Source organism: Ranitomeya variabilis, chromosome 2 (assembly GCF_051348905.1).
Source record: "Ranitomeya variabilis isolate aRanVar5 chromosome 2, aRanVar5.hap1, whole genome shotgun sequence".
Lineage (NCBI taxonomy): Eukaryota > Metazoa > Chordata > Amphibia > Anura > Dendrobatidae > Ranitomeya > Ranitomeya variabilis.
The window spans coordinates 329,423,140-329,445,095 of NC_135233.1; the positions used below are offsets into that span (position 1 = coordinate 329,423,140).

General features: G+C 44.5%; 1 protein-coding gene across 1 annotated transcript in view; it reads right to left on the reverse strand.

Moving 5' to 3' along the window:
- HTATSF1 (HIV-1 Tat specific factor 1) overlaps nucleotides 1–21,956 on the reverse strand; it is a 37,937-nt gene that overhangs the window by 2,306 nt on the left and 13,675 nt on the right. Inside the window, exons 2-8 of the mRNA XM_077285284.1 lie at nucleotides 19,275–19,461; nucleotides 13,276–13,323; nucleotides 13,021–13,175; nucleotides 12,484–12,647; nucleotides 11,686–11,785; nucleotides 3,056–3,145; nucleotides 2,837–2,974 (exon numbers count right to left, since the gene is read on the reverse strand). Coding sequence (XP_077141399.1) covers nucleotides 2,837–2,974; nucleotides 3,056–3,145; nucleotides 11,686–11,785; nucleotides 12,484–12,647; nucleotides 13,021–13,175; nucleotides 13,276–13,323; nucleotides 19,275–19,461 — 882 coding nt within the window. The remainder of the gene's footprint in view (nucleotides 1–2,836; nucleotides 2,975–3,055; nucleotides 3,146–11,685; nucleotides 11,786–12,483; nucleotides 12,648–13,020; nucleotides 13,176–13,275; nucleotides 13,324–19,274; nucleotides 19,462–21,956) is intronic.

Genomic DNA, 21,956 nt, shown 5'->3' on the forward strand with positions numbered 1-21,956 from the left:
AATATACTCAACTCTCCCCTATTCTGCACCAGAGGCACTTAGCTTCGGGCACGTAGACAAGACACTGACGAGTGAAGTCACCAGCTAAGCCCACACAAATCCTGTCCATTAATTACAGGGGCCAGCACAGTGAATGGAGCATCTCAGACTAATGCTCCTTAAAGGGGCAAACCATACAAGCCCACATGGTAGGACATGACTTTCATTTATGGTACAGCTCATTTAAAAATGTTCTCCCAAGAATCTATTTTTCAAACTCCATGTGCTCTAATAACCCAATCTAAAGTTTTCCAGCCATGCCCTCACATAGTCACTGACTCATTTTCAGTCTTTCAGTCCCATGTGACCACTGTAAACTACATTTCCCACAAGCACCTGTTTTGTCTCCAGGCTCCGTGCTCTCCCCAGGCACCGATAACATTAGCTACTTCTCCAAACCTTTCTGTCAACTGCCAGAGGCCACCATTAAATTATAGCTGTCTCCTCGCCCGAGTAAAGGCTTCTAATCCTCCATCCTCTAATTCTGTATGTTTCAAAAAAAATTCCCTCTGTGTGTCTTCTCCTAGCTACAAACCCTGACCATGCTGGCCTTAGCAACCAATCACACAGCAGCTTTCATTTTGCCAGAACTGTTTAAAAAATGAACGCTGTGCTCTGATTGGTTGCTATGGGCAACAAAGATGATTTCTCTATTAAACAATATAGATAATGGCCCAGATGTATTTATATTCTGTCTATAGGTAGGAGACGTCCATTATAACAACTATGGACTGAAATACTGATGCTTTTAGCCATTGGTGTTACTTCCGACGAAGTAAGAAGAGGAAACCCACTATAAAAGATTACCATTGACTGAGCATGTGCAACCTGTCATGAAAAACTACAGGACAGATCCAAGGGCACCCAGGCAGGCAAAAGCCTCAGACATGCTGGTTTTCCGTTTTTGGGGCGATATCCGGAGCAGTGAACAATTCTGTCAATTGCATTTGACAAGTTTGTTTTAGAAGTTTAAGTCACTGAGCTATGATTATTATAAAAGGAATAATCCTTTAAATATTGCTTTTTTTATCCTGAGAAAAGAAGTCAGCATGAATATATTACCCTATTCAGACATTACATAAAATAGGATTAATATGATCATATTTATTTAGGTTTTCAAAGTCATATTTGGATTTTTCAGAGTCAGTACCCCAGGTCTATGAGATTTATTTATTAATACTATGCAGATTCTTTTGTGAAATCTATGGGACATATCCTCTTTCAGGATTCTGTGCAGCATTTTAACATATGTAAACGGCAAAGGGTTGAAAACCTCCAATACAACCTGACGATTATTTTACATTTCAAGACGAGGACAAAATGCGTCCTGAGAACTTGGGACGATTCATGGCACTGAATCAGCACTGACAGCGCCTCGTAAAACATTCTTGTCTCTATGAAATCACGGCCAATGAATGAGGCTTAGTGGAGAATGAAGGCTGTAATTAGCTGCTCATTATGAATGGGCTGGAGAAGAAGTAATGACAACTATAGAAACAGCTCAACAGAAAACAACAACAATCTATTCAATGACAGCACTCAGGGGACGGGTCGTTAATCATTCAAAATTCTATTCCAACGGCACATGGGTTTTATTAAAGGGGATCCAAGCAAGCAGAGTTCCAGAATGCTAGCGAATGTAGAGCGCAAACGTGTTAAACGTGCCCTATACTGTGTGTCCGGATAATCCAGGTCAAGGAGATAAGTGGACAGGGTCAGGAGCAAATACTGCAATGAAATTCATTTAATACTGGATCTAATAATCCAGAAAGTCTAATAGAGCAGAGAGAACAATTTGGGAAATTACTATGAAATAGTAGCCAGGGCTGTGGAGTCGGTAAGCCAAACCTCCAACTCCTCAATTTCCATGACACCGACTCCCACTCAACAGCCCTGATAGTAGCATGCGCCACATTTGTTAGATGTTTAAAGGTACCGTCACACTAAACGATATCGCTAGCGATCTGTGACGTTGCAGCGTCCTGGCTAGCGATATCGTTGAGTTTGACACGCAGCAGCGATCAGGATCCTGCTGTGATATCGCTGGTCGTTGATTAAAGTTCAGAACTTTATTTGGTCGTCAGACCGGCGTGTATCGTCGTGTTTGACACCAAAAGCAACGATACCAGCGATGTTTTACACTGGTAACCAGGGCAAACATCGGGTTACTAAGCGCAGGGCCGCGCTTAGTAACCCGATGTTTACCCTGGTTACCAGTGTAAAATGTAAAAAAAACAAACAGTACATACTTACATTTGCGTCCCCCGGCATCCGCTTCCCACACTGACTGAGCGCCGTAAAGTGAAAGTGAAAGTACAGCACAGCGGTGACGTCACCGCTCTGCTGTTAGGGTCGGCGCTCAGTCAGTGCAGGAAGCGGACGCCGGGGGACGCGAATGTAAGTATGTACTGTTTGGTTTTTTTACATTTTACGCTGGTAACCAGGGTAAACATCGGGTTACTAAGCGCGGCCCTGCGCTTAGTAACCCGATGTTTACCCTGGTAACCCGGGGACCTCGGCATCGTTGGTCGCTGGAGAGCGGTCTGTGTGACAGCTCTCCAGCGATCAAACAGTGACGCTGCAGCGATCGGCATCGTTGTCGCTATCGCTGCAGCGTTGCTTAATGTGAAGGTACCTTAAGCCTTCGGGATGCCATGTTACATCCGGTTGTTTGACATTTTATGGTACCGAATAACTAATTCTGTAATGATAAATCTTTCAAGAGAGGCCAGTCCAAGCTACACTCGAGTTCTCAATGGCGTAAAAAGTTAAAAAGTAAAAAAAAGTTATACGATACCTGATAATCGGTCACTCCATCCCAGGCTTGAACATCCAGCTGACGACCACCAAACCACCTCCCGTTAAGAGCCAATATACAAGCGTCACTTTCTTCTGCCTCTTTAAAGGATACAGATGCAACTCCATCCGGATGGCGCTAGAAAAGAAATATAAAGGTGATCTATAAGAGAGAAACAAAATAGTAACCAAGGGTAGATGCTTCATCCCAAAGACCTACATCAAATATAAGAACTTTCTTCACTTGGCCAAACTTTTCACATTCTGACCGGAGATCTTCACGGATTTCATTTAGCACAAGTGGATCTTCCTGTAAACGGAAATCAAAAGATTAGCAAAATCTGAGCAGACACCGTGAGAGGCGATATGGAGGTGACAGTTTATCCAACTCTCTGGCCTTAAAGGGCTTGATCAACATCACCACCGGAGCAAGGACTTCTGAGATCATTAAAATAGTTCATACTCTCTTCATTGTTACTCACCCACGCCGACCCAGCTGCAGTTTATGTTGTAAAAAACAAAGTGTGCCTTACTCACCCTTCCAGGGTCCAGCATCGAGTCTCTGCTACTGCTCCCAGTCTCTTATCATCTGACATCACGCCAAAGGCGCTGCAGCCAATAATCGAGCTGAGCGGCTCTGACGGAGTGGACATCACAAGTCCCTTCAGCCGCTGAGCTTAGTTACTGGAGGCAATGCCGTCGACATGACATAAGAATAATACTGAACACAGACACTGAAAGCAGCAGCTGTGACTCCGTGCCGGACCTGGGGAGGGTGAGTAAAGCACAGATTGGCAGGTGGGGGACAGGGATTTTCAGAAACGGGAAATACCTTTAATAAGGTGGGGACAGTCAAGTACAACACAAAGTCGTAGGGGAACCCAAAAACCTCAGTCTAATTCCAACTCTTCCCCACTGCAGGAATATGGGGTGGTGGGCTCAGCAGTAATGGCCTTAGCAATCAAATGAATAGGAGACCTGGAGCGACCAATAAGCAGTGTATGGGGCTGCGCTGTTCTGCTCTGCCACCGTTTACATTGGGGTCCCAGCCAGGGCTGTGGAGTCGGAGTCATGGAGTCTGAGTTTGAGCACATTTTGGCGGAGTCGGAGTTGGTAAAAAATGGATCGACTCAGCCTCCTAAAATATATAATGAATTGGGTACAGTAGTTCAGTGCAGTTTGTGGGGAATATAATTATCATAAGAATTTGGGAAAGTTATGAAATGTCCTATAAATGTCTGTCCTATTCCTGATCTAAGGTCTAGACTTTTAGCTGAGATGAATCAGTGCTGCAGCTTATGTTCATGATAAGTAGTGAAGCTCCTCCTCTACAGATAAGGGGAAAAATAAACACACAGGGAAGGAATGGCTGCATTCATCTCAGAATTTCTGGAGTGAACAAGAAAGCAGGATTAAGGCAAGGACTTCTTAAAGCATAGCTAAACTTTCAATAAACTGTGCATAAATCAATAGTCCAGTATATGTGGTCTCCGTATTCTTGATGTTTTAGTTTAACTCTTAGCTCATGTTTGGAGAAATAAGCTGCCCTGATGACTTATATACACTATACATAGAATATAAGGGGAAAAACTGTTTTCTAACATCCCAAATTCATAAATACAGTAACAGGATCGATGAGTACATATATATTTGTGTGTGTGTGTGTGTGTGTGTTCTGCAATATGATTCAGCACAAACATGCTCCCTCCCTCCTCCCCTTTTTATAGACTGTGAAAAAATATGATGTGAAGCATTTAGTGAGCTGTACCCTGAGACAAGCCTGACATTGAAAGTTCAGCATTAAAGCTATCTAACATATTTTACAAACTTTATACTTATCATTTGTCCTATCGATTTATGCAAAGATTGTTTTATTTATATCCTAAATTATACAGTGCATGATTCCCTATTCTTGCAAGCATAATATACCTTATTTTTTCCAGGACAAAATTATTTTGAGAGCGAATTTACATAATTACAAAATGTTTAAGAAGCGTCTTATGAAGTCAGCTGTATTTGAGCATTTTGCTGTGACTCAAGATAAAAAACATTTTGTGTGTCAGTGTATAAGTGACCCAGATGAAAACAAAGGCTGTGATGCCAAAATCAGGCAGTGATAAAATTGCTCCTTCAAGAGCTTCCAATCTAAGAAGACATTTACAACGCTGCCACCCAGAAGTTTACAAAGCTGTGATTGAAAAAGATCACAGCAGCACCAAGAAACCAGAGACCAGCACTTCCCGCCAGGCAAAGGAGGAGGAAAATGCATCTCAAATGTCTGTTACAAGATGTTTATAAGTGACAGTTACTGTAACAATGACAGAAGATGTGTTTAGAGCTTGTTGTGAAGGACAGTGTACCATTATCATTATTTGCACAGCCAGCTTTTACAGCTCATAATGGAGAAATGGCCCACAAATTTGGTGTTTCTCTTGAAAGAGAAAGTATTAGAAAATTAGTGATTGAAGAAGCCCTTAAAAAGAATCTCAAGAGATGCTTTGAGTTTCTTTAAATGGATGCCTACACACGTCACAGAGTGAACTATTTTGCTATCAACGTTCGATGTTTGTGACAACAAAAAAATTGCTACCAAGACGCTGGCAGTAAAAGATACTAACGCTCTTCACAGCAGCCAGTTTCTCCACACCTTAGTGGAAAAAGTTCTGCAAGTTTATGAACTCAAAAAAGAACAGGTTGTTGCTATTGTAACTGATAATGCTGCAAACATGATAAGTACAATTGAACTGATGAATGAGAATAATGAAGATGAAGAGCAGCTAGAAGAACATTTCACATTCAGTATGTTGGAGGTGGAAGGCCACAGTCCTGTTCCCATAACGGAGGAACAAACCAATATTACTACAGAAGAACAGCAAAATGATTCTTTACAATTAGATGATCTTGTTGAAGCTGCTTCACACCTCTTTCCTATTCCTCACATGTGCTGTGTTGTGCACACGCTGCAACTGGCAATAAGAGATAGTCTACAAGAGGGACATGCTGGAACTCTGATTAGCAAAGTGAAGAAATTGGCTATTGCTGCCAGAACCCCTAAAATTGATTCCATCTTGAAAAGACGTGCTAGAAAAGGGGCAATTGTGGATCAAGACACTCGGTGGGGCAGCACCTATTTAATGATTGAGCGATTGCTTGAGATGAAACCCTTCCTTGTAGATGTGGCCAACCCTCAGGTAACACTACATGAAGGTCAATGGACACAGGTGGCTGAATTGAAGGAATTTCTTCATCACCCATTTACAGTGACTAAAAAGTTACAAGCTGAGATTTAACTCCTGGCATTTTTATAAAGGAGTGGAAGAACTTGTTGTTTTGCCTGTCCCAAAGAGGTTTAATCGCTGATGGCATTGCAGTAACAATGAAACGGAGAGAGACACTGCTATTAGAAAATAACATTCTTCTGGCAGCTGTTTATGTGGACCCGAGTCATCGTATATTTCTGAATGATCAACAGCTTACTAAAAGAAAAGAAGCTCTGATTGAGGAAGCAGTTAGGATGAGTGGGCTACAGGACGGCCAAGAGCAAGAGGACTTACTGTAGATCCTGCCAGTGCTGCTGCTGCTGCCGTTCCTTCATCCTCATCAGATGAGGAGTTTGATTTCGACAAGTATCTGGACAACATGGAGCAGGCAAAGCGTTGCCACAGGGAAAAGGGTTCCACTCCCATAGAAATCAGATTGACCATATTTCAGCAACATTTTTCACTTGCTCTCAAAGTAGAAGAGTTCAATCGTTCATCAAAACTGTCTGTGCACGAGGCAATTCCTTTACAATCTGAAATTGCTAGAGATGTTGCCCATGTGGTTATTGCTTTGGCACCAACCCAAGTTAGTGTAGAAAGGTTGTTCTCTAGCCTTAAAAAAAAAAAATTAGGTGAGATTTGAGGTCATCTATGAAGGAGGATCTAATGGAGGCGATACTATTTCTCAGAACAAATTCATAGACTGCACAAATGTTATTCAGTAAGTTTTTGTTGAAAACCGTTTTTTTTAGGATTTTTTTTTTTTACACTTACTGCAGAGTGTATATTAAATTGTAAATATGAAAAAGTTTTTTGTTCTAAAGTTGTATTCCAATAAATATATTGTATGTTCTATCTAAATGGCTTGATTACTGTATCATAATGATTAAAAGCCTGATGTTACCCTTCTACTACAGTAAATTTATCACTTAAACATGAGCCATGTATGAGGGAGTCTGTGTCGGAGTCGTGGAGTTGGAGTCATGGAAATTGAGGAGTCGAAGTCAAAGTTGAAGTTGGAGATTTAGCCTACCGACTCCACAGCCCTGGTCCCAACAGAGATATGCCGGGTATCAGACTCCTGATTTGATATTGATGATCTATCCTAGAGGGTGGTACATTAATATCAAACGTTTGGACAACCCCTTTAAGTTAACGTAAGAGAACTACATTTTCCAGAATGCATGTCCAAAATATATGGTATATAAAATAAGTATCACTATTATAATTATCTATACATCTACGGCAAGGAATAAAACTTTAGTGAAATGTAAAAAATGTTTAAAAAACAGTAACACTTAAAGTTCTTAGGATTTATAAAACGTCTTATTTATGTCATGTAATAAATATTGATAAATGACTAATCACAAGGACAGAGGATCGGATGGGCGTTCTTGACGTGTTTCTATGATAACTGTAAATAGGAACATTTAAGCAGATAGCAGCAGCGATACAGCAAGGACCGGAGGCTGTACAAATCGCCCTACCCACATTCCACAGGGTCGTAAAAATATACAGCAATCTGGTCCGACTGGTACTGGTAGATCCAGAAATTCAGTTGATTTGTCATCATGCAAAGTATTTTTTTTTTTTAATAAAAGGCATGGCGCATGCCACAATTAATGAAAATATTCCAATAAATGGTGGGCACGCTGCAATAGGGTCTGCACAATATACACACAGTACATACATGAGAATACAGCAAACTTAACTGTATCTTACAGCGACCATGAAGATGCATGAATATGAAGAATATATACACTTTACTAATGAGTAAATAGATATATAATGGACAAAACACAGGAGAAAAATTATTAAAGCGATAAAATCAATACATTTTTTCGGACGTAGATACAAAAAACAAGAAAAGCCATACTTCCCCAATAACGATCATATGTATCCGGTGAAAATACGGATTACACGAAGTATATGATAAATTTATATCACAAGATCAAAAACAGTGGTAAAATACCTATAAAAGCAGCTTTGTCTATACTGCATGTGATACAAAAAGTCAGTCTAATTATATAGCATGATAGAAAGGTGATTAATTAATAAGAATAATTATTTCCATAAACTGATCAGTATTGGTAGGCTTCACCTAAATGGTCTCACAGGTAAACTAGGAAATGGTACGCTCGCTTATAACTTAAATTATTTTGCTTGTGGCCAAATTGGAGAAAATATATGTGCCACAATTCAGCTTCATGGTCACACTGGCGAGACATAAGTATAATACATTCAGTTATCACTTGAATATCTACCTTCAGTTATCTGGTTCAGTCCTTCATTTTATTATCCATCTTCAGGTTAAAAAAAAAAAAAAAAAAAAAATGGAAGCATTGTGACCGCTGTGCTGCAGTGACCCCTGTTACATCTAGGGGACACTGTATGTTCTCCGCAGAATACGCACGGAGGCGTATTTAGGCCATGGGAGTGCATGGCAGTCGCAGGCGTAACTGTGATGGTGAGACAGTGACCGGCATTATTGTAAATGGTCGGTTTGTGTCACAGAGGAGTTCATCTGCGCTGTAAGCCAGTAATAATGTTGTTCTGGGATTTGTAGTCCCAAAAGTGTTTGTGTAGTTGTAAAGGGAGGCTTACAGGGTTAGTCGGAGAGCTGAGCGGGTCTGATTAACCACACACACCTCCCACCTATGGGGGTGGCTACTGTGATATAATGTGACTGAGGTCTGGTCACATGGTCGGAGTGCGCGAGGTCCTGGATGGCCTGTGTGTTGGAATGTCCTGGGAGTAGGACTGGATTCCTGAAGAGCACATGGAGAGGCCATGGATCTGAAGGCCTGTTTGTTAGGAGATCCTGTGTGGACCGGATCCCTGAATAGCACACGGAGCGGCCGCGTACCTGAAGGCCTGTGTGTTGAGCGGTCCTGGGAGTAGGCTGGACGTCCTGAATAGCACGCAGTGAGGCCATGGACCTGGATGGCCTCTGTGTTGGAAGGTCCTGGGAGTAGGACTGGATTCCTGAAGAGCACATGGAGAGGCCATGGATCTGAAGGCCTGTTTGTTAGGAGATCCTGTGTGTGGACCGGATCCCTGAATAGCACACGGAGCGGCCGCGTACCTGAAGGCCTGTGTGTTGAGCGGTCCTGGGAGTAGGCTGGACGTCCTGAATAGCACACAGTGAGGCCATGGACCTGGATGGCCTCTGTGTTGGAGGGTCCTGGGAGTAGGACTGGATTCCTGAAGAGCACAGGGAGAGGCCATGGTCCTGCAGAGCCTGTGACGGCTACTGTATTGGGGAAGCTACCGTCCTTCTGAGGGTCGGGAACTGTCGGGTGGCCTGGTGAGCAAGGAATTGTCCTGGACGGTGATCCCAGTTAGGCAGCTTCCCTGGAAGAGAGGACTGACGAGGAGTCAGCATGTGGAGGAGCAGGAGCTCCTGTAAGGTAACTCCAGATAAAGGGGTTATGGGCAGATGAGTATCTGCCAGTGGAACAGACTGTTAGTGGCTATGGTGTTCCATGGAAGTGAATGAACTGTGTGGTCTCCCACGGTAACTGGACGAAGTGAGGTCCGGAGTGTTTAGAGACTGCAACCCAATGTCGTGTAATGCTATGTGAGTAGAGAAATTGATACGGCGCACTGACATCCCCGGGAATTAGTCAGAGGAGGACTGGCGGGTTTAGTGTTTGTCAAATGAAGGAAGCCGTGTACTATGAACTATATGTCTGTGATGTGCAACATGGCCTACGGTGTGGTTTATGATGTTTAAAAAAAACGAATTAGACTGTTTTTGTGAGAAAATGTTCCTGTGTGCTTTAATCCCGTTGCCAAGCGAGTGTCCCCCAACACATGCAGTAAGCGCTATCTTACAGCACCTTGTGTGCGGGTAGAGCACACGTCTATGACTGCTGGGTGCACAGTCTACTTACACAGCACAGGACTGGGTAGAGTCCTTGCAAAATCAAAGGCAGCAAGGTGGCTCAGTGGTTAGCACTGTTACTTTGCAGCTGGGTTAAATCCCACCAACCAAAACATCTGCAAGGAGTTTGTATGTTGTCTCCATGATTGCAGGGTTTCCTCTGGGTTCTCCGGTTTCCTCCCGCACTCCAAACACATACTGATAGGGAATGTAGATTGTGAGCCCCAATGGGGACAGTGATGATAATGTGTGCAAAGCTCCGTGGAATTACTGGTGCTATGTATGGAATCCTTCACACATCCATGTTTCCACTACATATCGCATCCGATACCACACGTACCCATCACAAATACCACACGTACCCATCATAAGCTATGGGGCTGCTCACATGTCTGTGTTTTTACACTCACCGTGTGTCCGTGTAAATCACATGGAGACATGGCCATTTTTTTCCAGCAACATGAATGACAAGAGCCAATACAAGTCTATGGATCCATATAAAACACATACGGCATCCATGTGCTGTAGGAGTTTAACACTGCAAAGTATAGGAGAAGTTTTGTAATTTTTTTTTTCTTTAGCCATACTGGAAAAACACAGATAGCCCGCTGATCCAACGTGCTGACCCAACACGCCCATCCAACGCCCTAATCCAACGTGCTGACCCAACACGCTCATCCAATGCCCTGATCCAACGCACTGACCCAACACGCCCATCCAACGCCCTGATCCAACGTGCTGACCCAACACGCCCATCCAACGCCCTGATCCAACGCGCTGACCCAACACGCCCATCCAATGCCCTGATCCAACGCACTGACCCAACACGCCCATCCAACGCCCTGATCCAACGTGCTGACCCAACACGCTCATCCAATGCCCTGATCCAACGCACTGACCCAACACGCCCATCCAACGCCCTGATCCAACGTGCTGACCCAACACGCTCATCCAATGCCCTGATCCAACGCACTGACCCAACACGCCCATCCAACGCCCTGATCCAACGTGCTGACCCAACACGCCCATCCAACGCCCTGATCCAACGCGCTGACCCAACACGCCCATCCAACGCCCTGATCCAACGCACTGACCCAACACGCCCATCCAACGCCCTGATCCAACGTGCTGACTCAACACACTCATCCAACGCCCTGATCCAGCGTGCTTACCCAACACGCTCATCCAACGCCCTGATCCAACACACCCATCCAGCGCCCTGATCCAACGCGCTGACCCAACACACTCATCCAACGCCCTGATCCAACACGCTCAACCAATGCCCTGATCCAACGCGCTGACCCACCGACCTGATCCAACGCGCTGATCGAACAAGCTGATGACTCTGGCACCGTTTTGTGCAGTATCAGTTTTCTATGGAAATGAAGTGGGCCTAAGTGTGTATAATAAAAGATATGTTCTGGTCTTATAATTCCCCTTCTCTGTCATATACATTTTATAATACTGAAGACTACAAAGGAAAAAAAAAACTGCTTCTTTCTATTAAGATTTGTAATAAAAAAAAAAATACAATGCAAGAAATCCTAGTATCTAAATGTAGAAATGAAGGACACCTCTGGGTCTCAGGATAGGACCTTTCTCTTGATGTTCTTGCACGAAGCTGATAAACTGGTAAAACAACGGCGCCATCTACAGGGCGCAACAATAACTAAAAAATATCTGATGCAGGAAACATTCTCTCACCTCAAAGTCTGACGGATGGAACATGTTTTTGATGATGATAACTCTCTCGAATCGTTTTCTTGTTTCATTGTCCTTCTTCTCCGGCCTCCAATCCAATTGTCTGGAAAAGAAAAAACACAACCGAGATTAGTTAAGATGGTGAGGAGACTATACGACGGGCACTTGGGGTCTGCTGTCAGGGTAAAGGAAGTCTAAAGCATGGAATTGCGGAAACAAATTTCTCACTTTTGCAGCTTTCGCGCTAGTTTCTTCCAGAATTGATCAAATGGAGCTGGGCCGTGATGTCACAGCATGTCTATTTTTTTTTCAAGCTGTGAGGTTCCCTACGTCACAAATGTCACTCCAATCCCTGACTAGAGTAAGATTTCTGGCAATGCCAATGGAGGCAGATTCCTTTTAATGACTCAGGAGAGTGACTCCATTACAGCCCCTCATCAAGACCAGTGGCAATATCTCTGGTCATGATGAATTGGGTCCTATAAGTGTGTATTGGAAGCCAATGAGCATTCCTGCCTTGGAGGGTACAATGTGTAATCCGAAATTTCAACCAGAAGGCATAGAAGCCTGTTTACACACATAGCGGGGCTCACCATGTTGCCGGGGGCCATGAACCAGGGACAGCCATAGTCTACACATACATTTTCTCTGTAGAGGCTGATGCAATGGAGCTTTAGCATTACATACCAGCCATTATAATAAAAGGCCAGCCATGTAATGCCCCCAAGTGACCCTCCGTTCAGGGCCATACAGTCTGATTAATGCCAAAAGCTTCTATATACAAAAATAGCAGACACATACTTCTGCTGGAAAGACAGCTTCTTCCGGTAGTCCTTACACTTCTTCTTCTTCTTCGTTGCATCATACTCGCCCTTTAACTGGAATTTTGCATTTTCAACATGAAGTTTGTAGCCCCTGATCTCGTACTCATCGAGCAGCTTTAGCGCTAGCTGAACGGATTCTTTCTGCAAGTGGAAAAAACAAACAAACCCATAAGCAACGTGTAATATATTCCTTTATGAAATTTTTAATTTAATCCCCCGTAGACAGTTTTTTTTGCCTCAATTAGTGTGTTATTTATTAAATAAAAAAATATAATAAAATACATAATACAACTGTATAACTAGAAATAAATGCAAATATTAGATGCACGTTTGGCGTTTTATCGGCCCTCGGTGTGTTTTTCTAAGGCCATAATATCATGTTCAGACAAACTTTTTAATATAAATTCCAAACATTTAATTAAAAAAAAAAAAAAAAACACATTTCCTTTAGAGAGTCAAAATAATTGAACCGAAGAAAAGAATAATCAGGACCAAGGGATGAATGATGACCGACCTTGAGATAACAGCACAGGCCGTCTCCTTTCAGGTTCCCCTCCTTATCTTTATAGAGCTTTATCTTATATTCTTCAGACTGCAGATCGCGCATGATGATGCCGCATTTAGACATAATTTGGATAAATTCGTCATTTGTAATATCAGGAGGCAGTCCTGTAAAGCAGAAAAATAGAGGCAAATACAAAAAAAAAAAGTGCTGCACTTGGCTCCAGAGCAGCGTGAGTGCACGAGTGTGCGTGCATTTGCCACTAACCTGTCACATACACGTTTGTGTTTCTACCGTCTTCCACATTGAACCAGCCTGGAATGAATGAACACATACAATTTTAATAACCACATTTTTATATGTAGTTATATTTTTACATAAGGAAGTATTGGAATGACTGTGTAGGCGCTTGCCTCCAATAAAATGGATTCTAGAGTTAGTGTTAATCCATTCTCAGAACCCGGTCTATCAGCCACATGTGACTGTTGGTCGGGAGCCCTGAGAGCCATATCCTACACTGGATGTGACTGTTGGTCGGGAGCCCTGAGAGCCATATCCTACACTGGATGTGACTGTTGGTCGGGAGCCCTGAGAGCCATATCCTAGACCGGATGTGACTGTTGGTCGGGAGCCCTGAGAGCCATGTCCTACACCGGATGTGACTGTTGGATGGGAGCCCTGAGAGCCGTATCCTACACCGGATGTTCCTGTTGGTCGGGAGCCCTGAGAGCCATATCCTAGACCGGATGTGACTGTTGGTTGGGAGCCCTGAGAGCCATATCCTACACCGAATGTTACTGTTGGTCGGGAGCCCTGAGAGCCATATCCTACACCGGATGTGACTGTTGGATGGGAGCCCTGAGAGCCGTATCCTACACCGGATGTTACTGTTGGTCGGGAGCCCTGAGAGCCATATCCTAGACCGGATGTGACTGTTGGTCAGGACCACTGAGAGCCATATCCTAGACCGGATGTGACTGTTGGTCGGGAGCCCTGAGAGCCATATCCTACACCGGATGTGACTGTTGGTCGGGAGCTCTGAGAGCCATATCCTAGACCGGATGTGACTGTTGGTCGGGAGCCCTGAGAGCCATATCCTACACCGGATGTGACTGTTGGTCGGGAGCCCTGAGAGCCATATCCTAGGCCGGATTTGACTGTTGGTCGGGAGCCCTGAGAGCCATATCTTACACCGGATGTGACTGTTGGTCAGGAGCCCTGAGAGCCATATCCTACACCGGATGTGACTGTTGGTCGGGAGCCCTGAGAGCCATATCCTACACCGGATGTGACTGTTGGTCGGGAGCCCCGACAGCCATATCCTAGACCAGATGTGACTGTTGGTCGGGAGCCCTGAGAGCCATATCCTACCTCCCGACATCCGCGGGTCTCTCTGTGATTAGCCGGCCTGGCACGACACCATCAGGTTTGATGCCCATGTGGAATAACGGCAGAATGACTAATCAAAGGAAGAGCCATGTTTTTGTACAGGTCTGAAAACGACGAATATAGCCAGGACAGAGACCAAACCGTGTCCACAGTGGCTCCATCAGCTTCATTCAGATTTACCAGATTTAGGAAACAGTATGAACCTTGGTCATACATCTGGTGTACTATAAGACTGTCTAGTCTAAGGGTCCATTTACACTAGCCTATTATCATGAACAAGCATTCCCAGGAACACATATGCCAACAATCGTGCCAACCACCCAACAAACAAACAGCTTGTTCGGAAGTTGAAATTATTTTTAAGCCTGCCTAAAAATTATCATTCTCGGAAGCGCATCGTGCTGAGTTAGTAAGATGTGTTTTCAAAAACAATTGCTGCCTATGTGCACAGAACGATCTGCTACTGATACTTGTGTCACAATCAGACGTGCGGCCGGCCTGTGTAAAATGCTATTAAGCTAAAGACATATAGCCAATCGGCGATCACTTAACGTTGCAAGTCGGCCTGTGTAAATGAGGCTTAAGTTTGCATCTGACTAAAAGTTGGACAGTGCTGATAAATATGCTCCAGCTCCACAACAAGTGAGGTAATGGTAGTATGAACCTGTAGATAGACTCTTAACAGAATGACTGTTCAAACCAAGCACAGGAGCTCGGTGCATCATGACAAGGCCAGTCATTTACATACAACTTCCCACATACTTGGTTTCCATCTATCTTCACTAGTGATGAGCGAATATACTCGTTACTCGAGATTTCTCGAACACGCTCGGGGGTCCTCCAAGTATTTTTTAGTGCTCGGAGATTTAGTTTTTCTTGCCGCAGCTGAATGATTTACATCTGTTAGCCAGCTTGATTACATGTGGGGATTCCCTAGCAACCAGGCAACCCCCACATGTACTTATGCTGCTTAACAGATGTAAAACATTCAGCTGCGGCAAGAAAAACTACCGTATATACTCGAGTATAAGCCGACCCGAGTATAAGCCGACCCCCCTAATTTTGCCACAAAAAACTGTTAAAACTTATTGACTCGAGTATAAGCCTAGGGTGGAAAATGCAGCAGCTACCGGTGAATTTCAAAAATAAAAATAGATGCTCCATACTGTTCATTATGGCCCCATAGCTGTGCCATATAGTGCTCTGCACCATTATTGCCCCATAGCTGTGCCATATAGTGCTCTGCACCGTTCATTATTGCCCCATAGCTGTGCCATACAGTGCTCTGCACCATTATTGCCCCATAGCTGTGCCATACAGTGCTCTGCACCATTATTGCCCCATAGCTGTGCCATACAGTGCTCTGCACCATTATTGCCCCATAGCTGTGCCATACAGTGCTCTGCACCATTATTGCCCCATAGCTGTGCCATATAGTGCTCTGCACCATTATTGCCCCATAGCTGTGCCATACAGTGCTCTGCACCATTACTGCCCCATAGCTGTGCCATATAGTGCTCTGCACCATTATTGCCCCATAGCTGTGCCATAGTGCTCTGCACCATTATTGCCCCATAGCTGTGCCATATAGCGCTCTGCACCATTATTGCCCCATAGCTGTGCCATACAGTGCTCTGCACCATTACTGCCCCATAGCTGTGCCATACAGTACTCTGCACCGTCCATTATTGCCCCATAGCTGTGCCATATAGTGCTCTGCACCATTACTGCCCCATAGCTGTGCCATAGTGCTCTGCACCGTCCATTATTGCCCCATAGCTGTGCCATACAGTGCTCTGCACCATTATTGCCCCATAGCTGTGCCATATAGTGCTCTGCACCATTATTGCCCCATAGCTGTGCCATACAGTGCTCTGCACCATTATTGCCCCATAGCTGTGCCATACAGTGCTCTGCACCATTGCCCCATAGCTCTGCCATATAGTGCTCTGCACCGTCCATTATTGCCCCATAGCTGTGCTGCTGCTGCTGCAATAAAAATAATAAAACACATACTCACCTCTCTTGCAGCTCCTCGGCGCCATCTTCCCGGCGTCTCTCCGCACTGACTGATCAGGCAGAGGGCGGCGCGCACACCATATGCGTCATCGCGCCCTCTGACCTGCACAGTCAGTGAGGAGAGACGCCGGGAAGATGGAGACAGCGCCCGGCGTGTGGAACGAGGACAGGTGAATATGCGATACTTACCTGCTCCCGGCGTCCCTGGCTCCTTCCCCCGGACAGCTGGTCTTCGGTGCCGCAGCCTTTTCCTCTATCAGCGGTCACCGGCACCGCTGATTAGAGAAATGAATTATGCGGCTCCGCCCCTATGGGAGGTGGAGCCGCCTATTCATTTCTCTAATGAGCGGTCCCACGTGACCGCTCAGGGGAAGAGGCTGCTGCACCCGGAGACCGTGGGACGGGCAGGGGGAGCGACAGGATCGCCGGGACTAGGTGAGTATGCCTCAGCGCCCTCTCCCCCTCACCCGCCGACCCCACCGCCGACCCCACCGCCGACCGTGACTCGAGTGTAAGCCGAGGGGGCACTTTCAGCCCAAAAATTTGGGCTGAAAATCTCGGCTTATACTCGAGTATATACGGTAAATCTCCGAGCACTAAAAAATACTCAGAGGACCCCCGAGCGTGCTCGAGGAATCTCGAGTAACGAGTATATTCGCTCATCACTAATCTTCACCCTTCTCTATCAAACCAGAGCTGTCAATCAAAGAAAAGGGAGGCACAGCTAGATCGAAAACAAGCAAGTCAGATGGAGTATATAAATAATTGGGCCTCGCATCGTGCGCCTGTATTTGGTTTGAACAGTCATTCTATGCTGACAGAATCATAAAAACGACCTATTGTTTATATCAGGTTTTACATATATTTAATCTGCAAGATTCCTATTTTTTATTTTTAATAAAGAGAGTGATATGCAAAAAACAAACAAAAAAACATAATTGTAAATATATATAAAAAAATACTTCTAAGACAAAAACCTGATTTAAACAATTTGTTATTTTCAGATGATAGCTTCCTTTTAACCCCTTAATGACCAAAAGCATTTCCATTTTTGGATTTCCATTTTTTGCTCCCCTTCTTCCCAGAGCCATAACTTTGCTATTTTTTTTCAATATGGCCACGTGAGGGCTTGCTTTTCGCGGGACGAGTTTTTTTTCTCTTTTGAACGACACCATTTATCTTACCATATCATGTGTTGGAAAACGGGAAAAAAATTCTAAGTGTGGTGAAATTGGAAAAAAAAAGTGCAATTCCACAATTGTTTATTTATTTACTTTTTTAACCATGTTCACTGTATGCTAAAACTGGCCTGCCATTATGATTCTCCAGGTCATTACGAGTTCTTAGACACCAAACATGTGTGGGTTCTTTTTTATTTGGGTGGTGAAAAAAAAATTCCAAAGTTTCTTAAAAAAAAAAAAAAAAAAATGGCATCATTTTCCAAGACCCGTAGCGTCTGCTTTTTTTGTGATCTGGGGCTGGGTGAGGGCTCATTTTTTGCGTGCAAAGTTGACGTTTCTATTGATACCATTTTGGGATAGCTATGATGTTTTGATCACCCGTTATTGCATTTTATTGCATCGTAATTCTGATTTTTTTTCTTGTTACCGATCGGATTAATTCTTTTAATCTATTGATAGATCGGGTGTTTCTGAATGCGGCGATACCAATTATGCGTATTTTTTTTAATTGTTTTATTTTGAATGGGCGAACAGGGGGTGATTTGAACTTTTATTTTTTTATATTTCTAACATTTATTTATTTATTTTTTACTGGCTTCAATAGTCTCCATAGGAGACTAGAATCTGCGATCTACTGATCGCTTGTGGTATGCATAGCAGGGCTGCAACTCTGCCATGTATAACAAAAATGCTCATCTCCTATGAGCGCCGACCACCGGCAGTTCAGCAATGACAACTACAGGGATCTCCTGCCAACTCATAGCGCCCCACAATCATGTGACATGGGTGCCGATGGGCAGAGCTAAAACGAGCATCCGGTTTGCGCAAGTTAAATGCCGCTGTCAGAGATAGAGGCATTTAACTAGTTAACAGCCATCGGTGAATCGTGACTCCACCCGCAGCTGTTATGTGCACATTATAGCTGATCAGATCAGCTGACATGTGCAGGAAAAGGTGCGGGCTCAGCGTTGGAGACCGCACCAAAGAGGCGACTCATGATGGATATACACGTCATAGGCCGTTACAGGGTTAAAGAGTGTTGCCCCATTTTGTACATTTATAGTATAAATATGGCAGAATTGTTTGACAGAACTGATTCTCAGACACAAGACCTACACTGATCATGAGAACAGTGCCAAAAACATGTGAAAAAGAATAGAAAAAGCTGTGCATGTGATGGACCCATATGTATCAGACATTTGAAACGGAGGAATAACCCCTTTAAAAAGGTTGGCTACTACTTTTTTTTTTTTTTTGGATGGCTTATGTTTAAGATAGGTCATCCATATCTGATCGGTGAGGGTGTGTCACCCCGCCCATCAGCTGTTGGTGATGTTGGACGTAACTTTTCGGACGCTGCTGGACCATGGCAACTCCATCAAAACTATAGTGGCCGCAGCCAGGGAGATGCCGATCCACCCATTTATTTCTGCAGTACCCATCCGCAGCCACTATAGTTTTGACGGCGCTGTTCCAGCAACATCGATAACTTCCAGCTGGCACCAGTACCAGCCGACTGGCGTCATCCACTTTGCCACAAGAACAAGCCTTGCGATAGCCGTACATCTTATGTCAGGACGGGATCTGAGCCGACTCAGGAAGGCAGGATGTATGTTCCTTTAAGAAATGCTTCCTGGCGTCCCCCATTACCCGGATTAATAGGGGTCTACACATCACCTGGGTCCGCTTTCCTCTTCTCTCCCTTTGCTTTTGGGTCACTCTGTTCTGGTTCAGGTTTGGGGTCTTTCTTCGGCTTTTGCTCTTCTTTCACTTCCTTCGGGGCTGGAGACGGCTCAGTGTTCTCATTCTCAGAAGCAGTGTACCCATAATTTGCTTGATACATCGCCAGGAAATCTTCCGTTATCTAATTAAAAGAAATCACAAAAGCTGCAATAAAAACAACATTTATCAATCTCATCAAACACAGCCCAAAACATTTGGATACAAATGAAGTTTCAGACACATGGTCTTGCTATAGATGTTTCATATGAACTCCATAAATGTCGGCGAAATGGTCCCCACCCCCAATTAACATATACCCATCTATGTAAATACCAGGGCTGTGAGTCGGTAAGCCAAACCTCTGACTCCTCAATTTCCATGACACCGACTCCACCAAATTTGGCTCCGACTCCACAGCCCTGGTAGATATGCATATTCTCATTGGGGAGGAAAAGGTAGCTGCTTCACCAGCAGGTTATCTTCCCAAGAGGGAAGGATCAGGCATGCTCAAATTGAAGATGTCCAGTCCGTCTTCCCACCCACACAGCTGAGACAGGCGGAGAGGCCTGCAGAAATTGGCGGGTTCAGACCAGGTTTGTCTAATATGCATCTGTCCAATTTATAGGCGATTGTGACCTGTAGACATGTCTGATCTCTGCATAAGGCCGGAGTCACACTACAGCGAGATATGGCCGAGTCTCGCAGGTTAAAAACAAGCTTTGGCGCCGGCACTCCGGATCGGAGCGTGCAGCTCCATGTATTACTATGCGGCCTCACGCTCCGCTCCGGAGTGCCGGCGCCAAAGCTTGGTTTTAACCTGCGAGACTCGGCCGTATCTCGCGTATGTGTGATCTCTGCCTAAGGGCTCATTTCCACTGGCGAGAGACAAATCGGTCCGTAATCTGGACTGAAAAAACGGATGTAACGTATGCGATTGTCATGCGAGTGTCATGCGAGTGCAATGCGATTTTTAATCGCATCATCCGTATGACATCCGTATTGCTGTCCGATTTGTACGCACCGGTGTCCTTTGAAAAGCCGGCAAATCAGTGCTGTGTACAGTAAAATCACACTGACAGGTTAGAATAGAGTAGATATATACACATAGAATAGGTATATATACATATATACACTCACCGGCCACTTTATTAGGTACACCTGTCCAACTTCTTGTTAACACTTAATTTCTAATCAGCCAATCACATGGCGGCAACTCAGTGCATTTAGGCATGTAGACATGGTCAAGACAATCTCCTGCAGTTCAAACCGAGCATCAGTATGGGGAAGAAAGGTGATTTGAGTGCCTTTGAACGTGGCATGGTTGTTGGTGCCAGAAGGGCTGGTCTGAGTATTTCAGAAACTGCTGATCTACTGGGATTTTCACGCACAACCATCTCTAGGGTTTACAGAGAATGGTCCGAAAAAGAAAAAAAATCCAGTGAGCGGCAGTTCTGTGGGCGGAAATGCCTTGTTGAGGTCAGAGGTCAGAGGAGAATGGGCAGACTGGTTCGAGCTGATAGAAAGGCAACAGTGACTCAAATCGCCACCCGTTACAACCAAGGTAGGCCTAAGAGCATCTCTGAACGCACAGTGAGTCGAACTTTGAGGCAGATGGGCTACAGCAGCAGAAGACCACACCGGGTACCACTCCTTTCAGCTAAGAACAGGAAACTGAGGCTACAATTTGTACAAGCTCATCGAAATTGGACAGTAGAAGATTGGAAAAACGTTGCTTGGTCTGATGAGTCTCGATTTCTGCTGCGACATTCGGATGGTAGGGTCAGAATTTGGCGTAAACAACATGAAAGCATTGATCCATCCTGCCTTGTATGGAGCATCTTTGGGATGTGCAGCCGACAAATCTGCGGCAACTGTGTGATGCCATCATGTCAATATGGACCAAAATCTCTGAGGAATGCTTCCAGCACCTTGTTGAATCTATGCCACGAAGAATTGAGGCAGTTCTGAAGGCAAAAGGGGTCCAACCCGTTACTAGCATGGTGTACCTAATAAAGTGGCCGGTGAGTGTATATATGTCAGTAAGACACCTATATATGTATATTTATATTTAATGCAGCGCAAGAGAGCATTAAAGCCGGTAATTCAATTGCCGGCTTTTCATTTCTCCTTCCCAAACCCGACATGATATGAGACATGGTTTACATACAGTAAACCATCTCATACCCCTTTTTTTGCATATTCCACACTACTAATGTTAGTAGTGTGTATGTGCAAAGTTTCGGCGCTGTAGCTATTAAATTTAAGGGTTAAATCGCGGAAAAAATTGGCGTGGGCTCCCGCGCAATTTTCTCCGCCAGAGTAGTAAAGCCAGTGACTGAGGGCAGATATTAATAGCCAGGAGAGGGTCCACGGTTATTGGCCCCCCCGTGGCTACAAACATCTGCCCCCAGCCACCCCAGAAAAGGCACATCTGGAAGATGCGCCTATTCTGGCACTTGGCCACTCTCTTCCCACTCCCGTGTAGCGGTGGGATATGGGGTAATGAAGGGTTAATGCCACCTTGCTATTGTAAGGTGACATTAAGCCAGATTAATAATGGACAGGCGTCAATTATGACACCTATCCATTATTAATCCAATTGTATGAAAGGGTTAAAAAAACACACACACACGATTA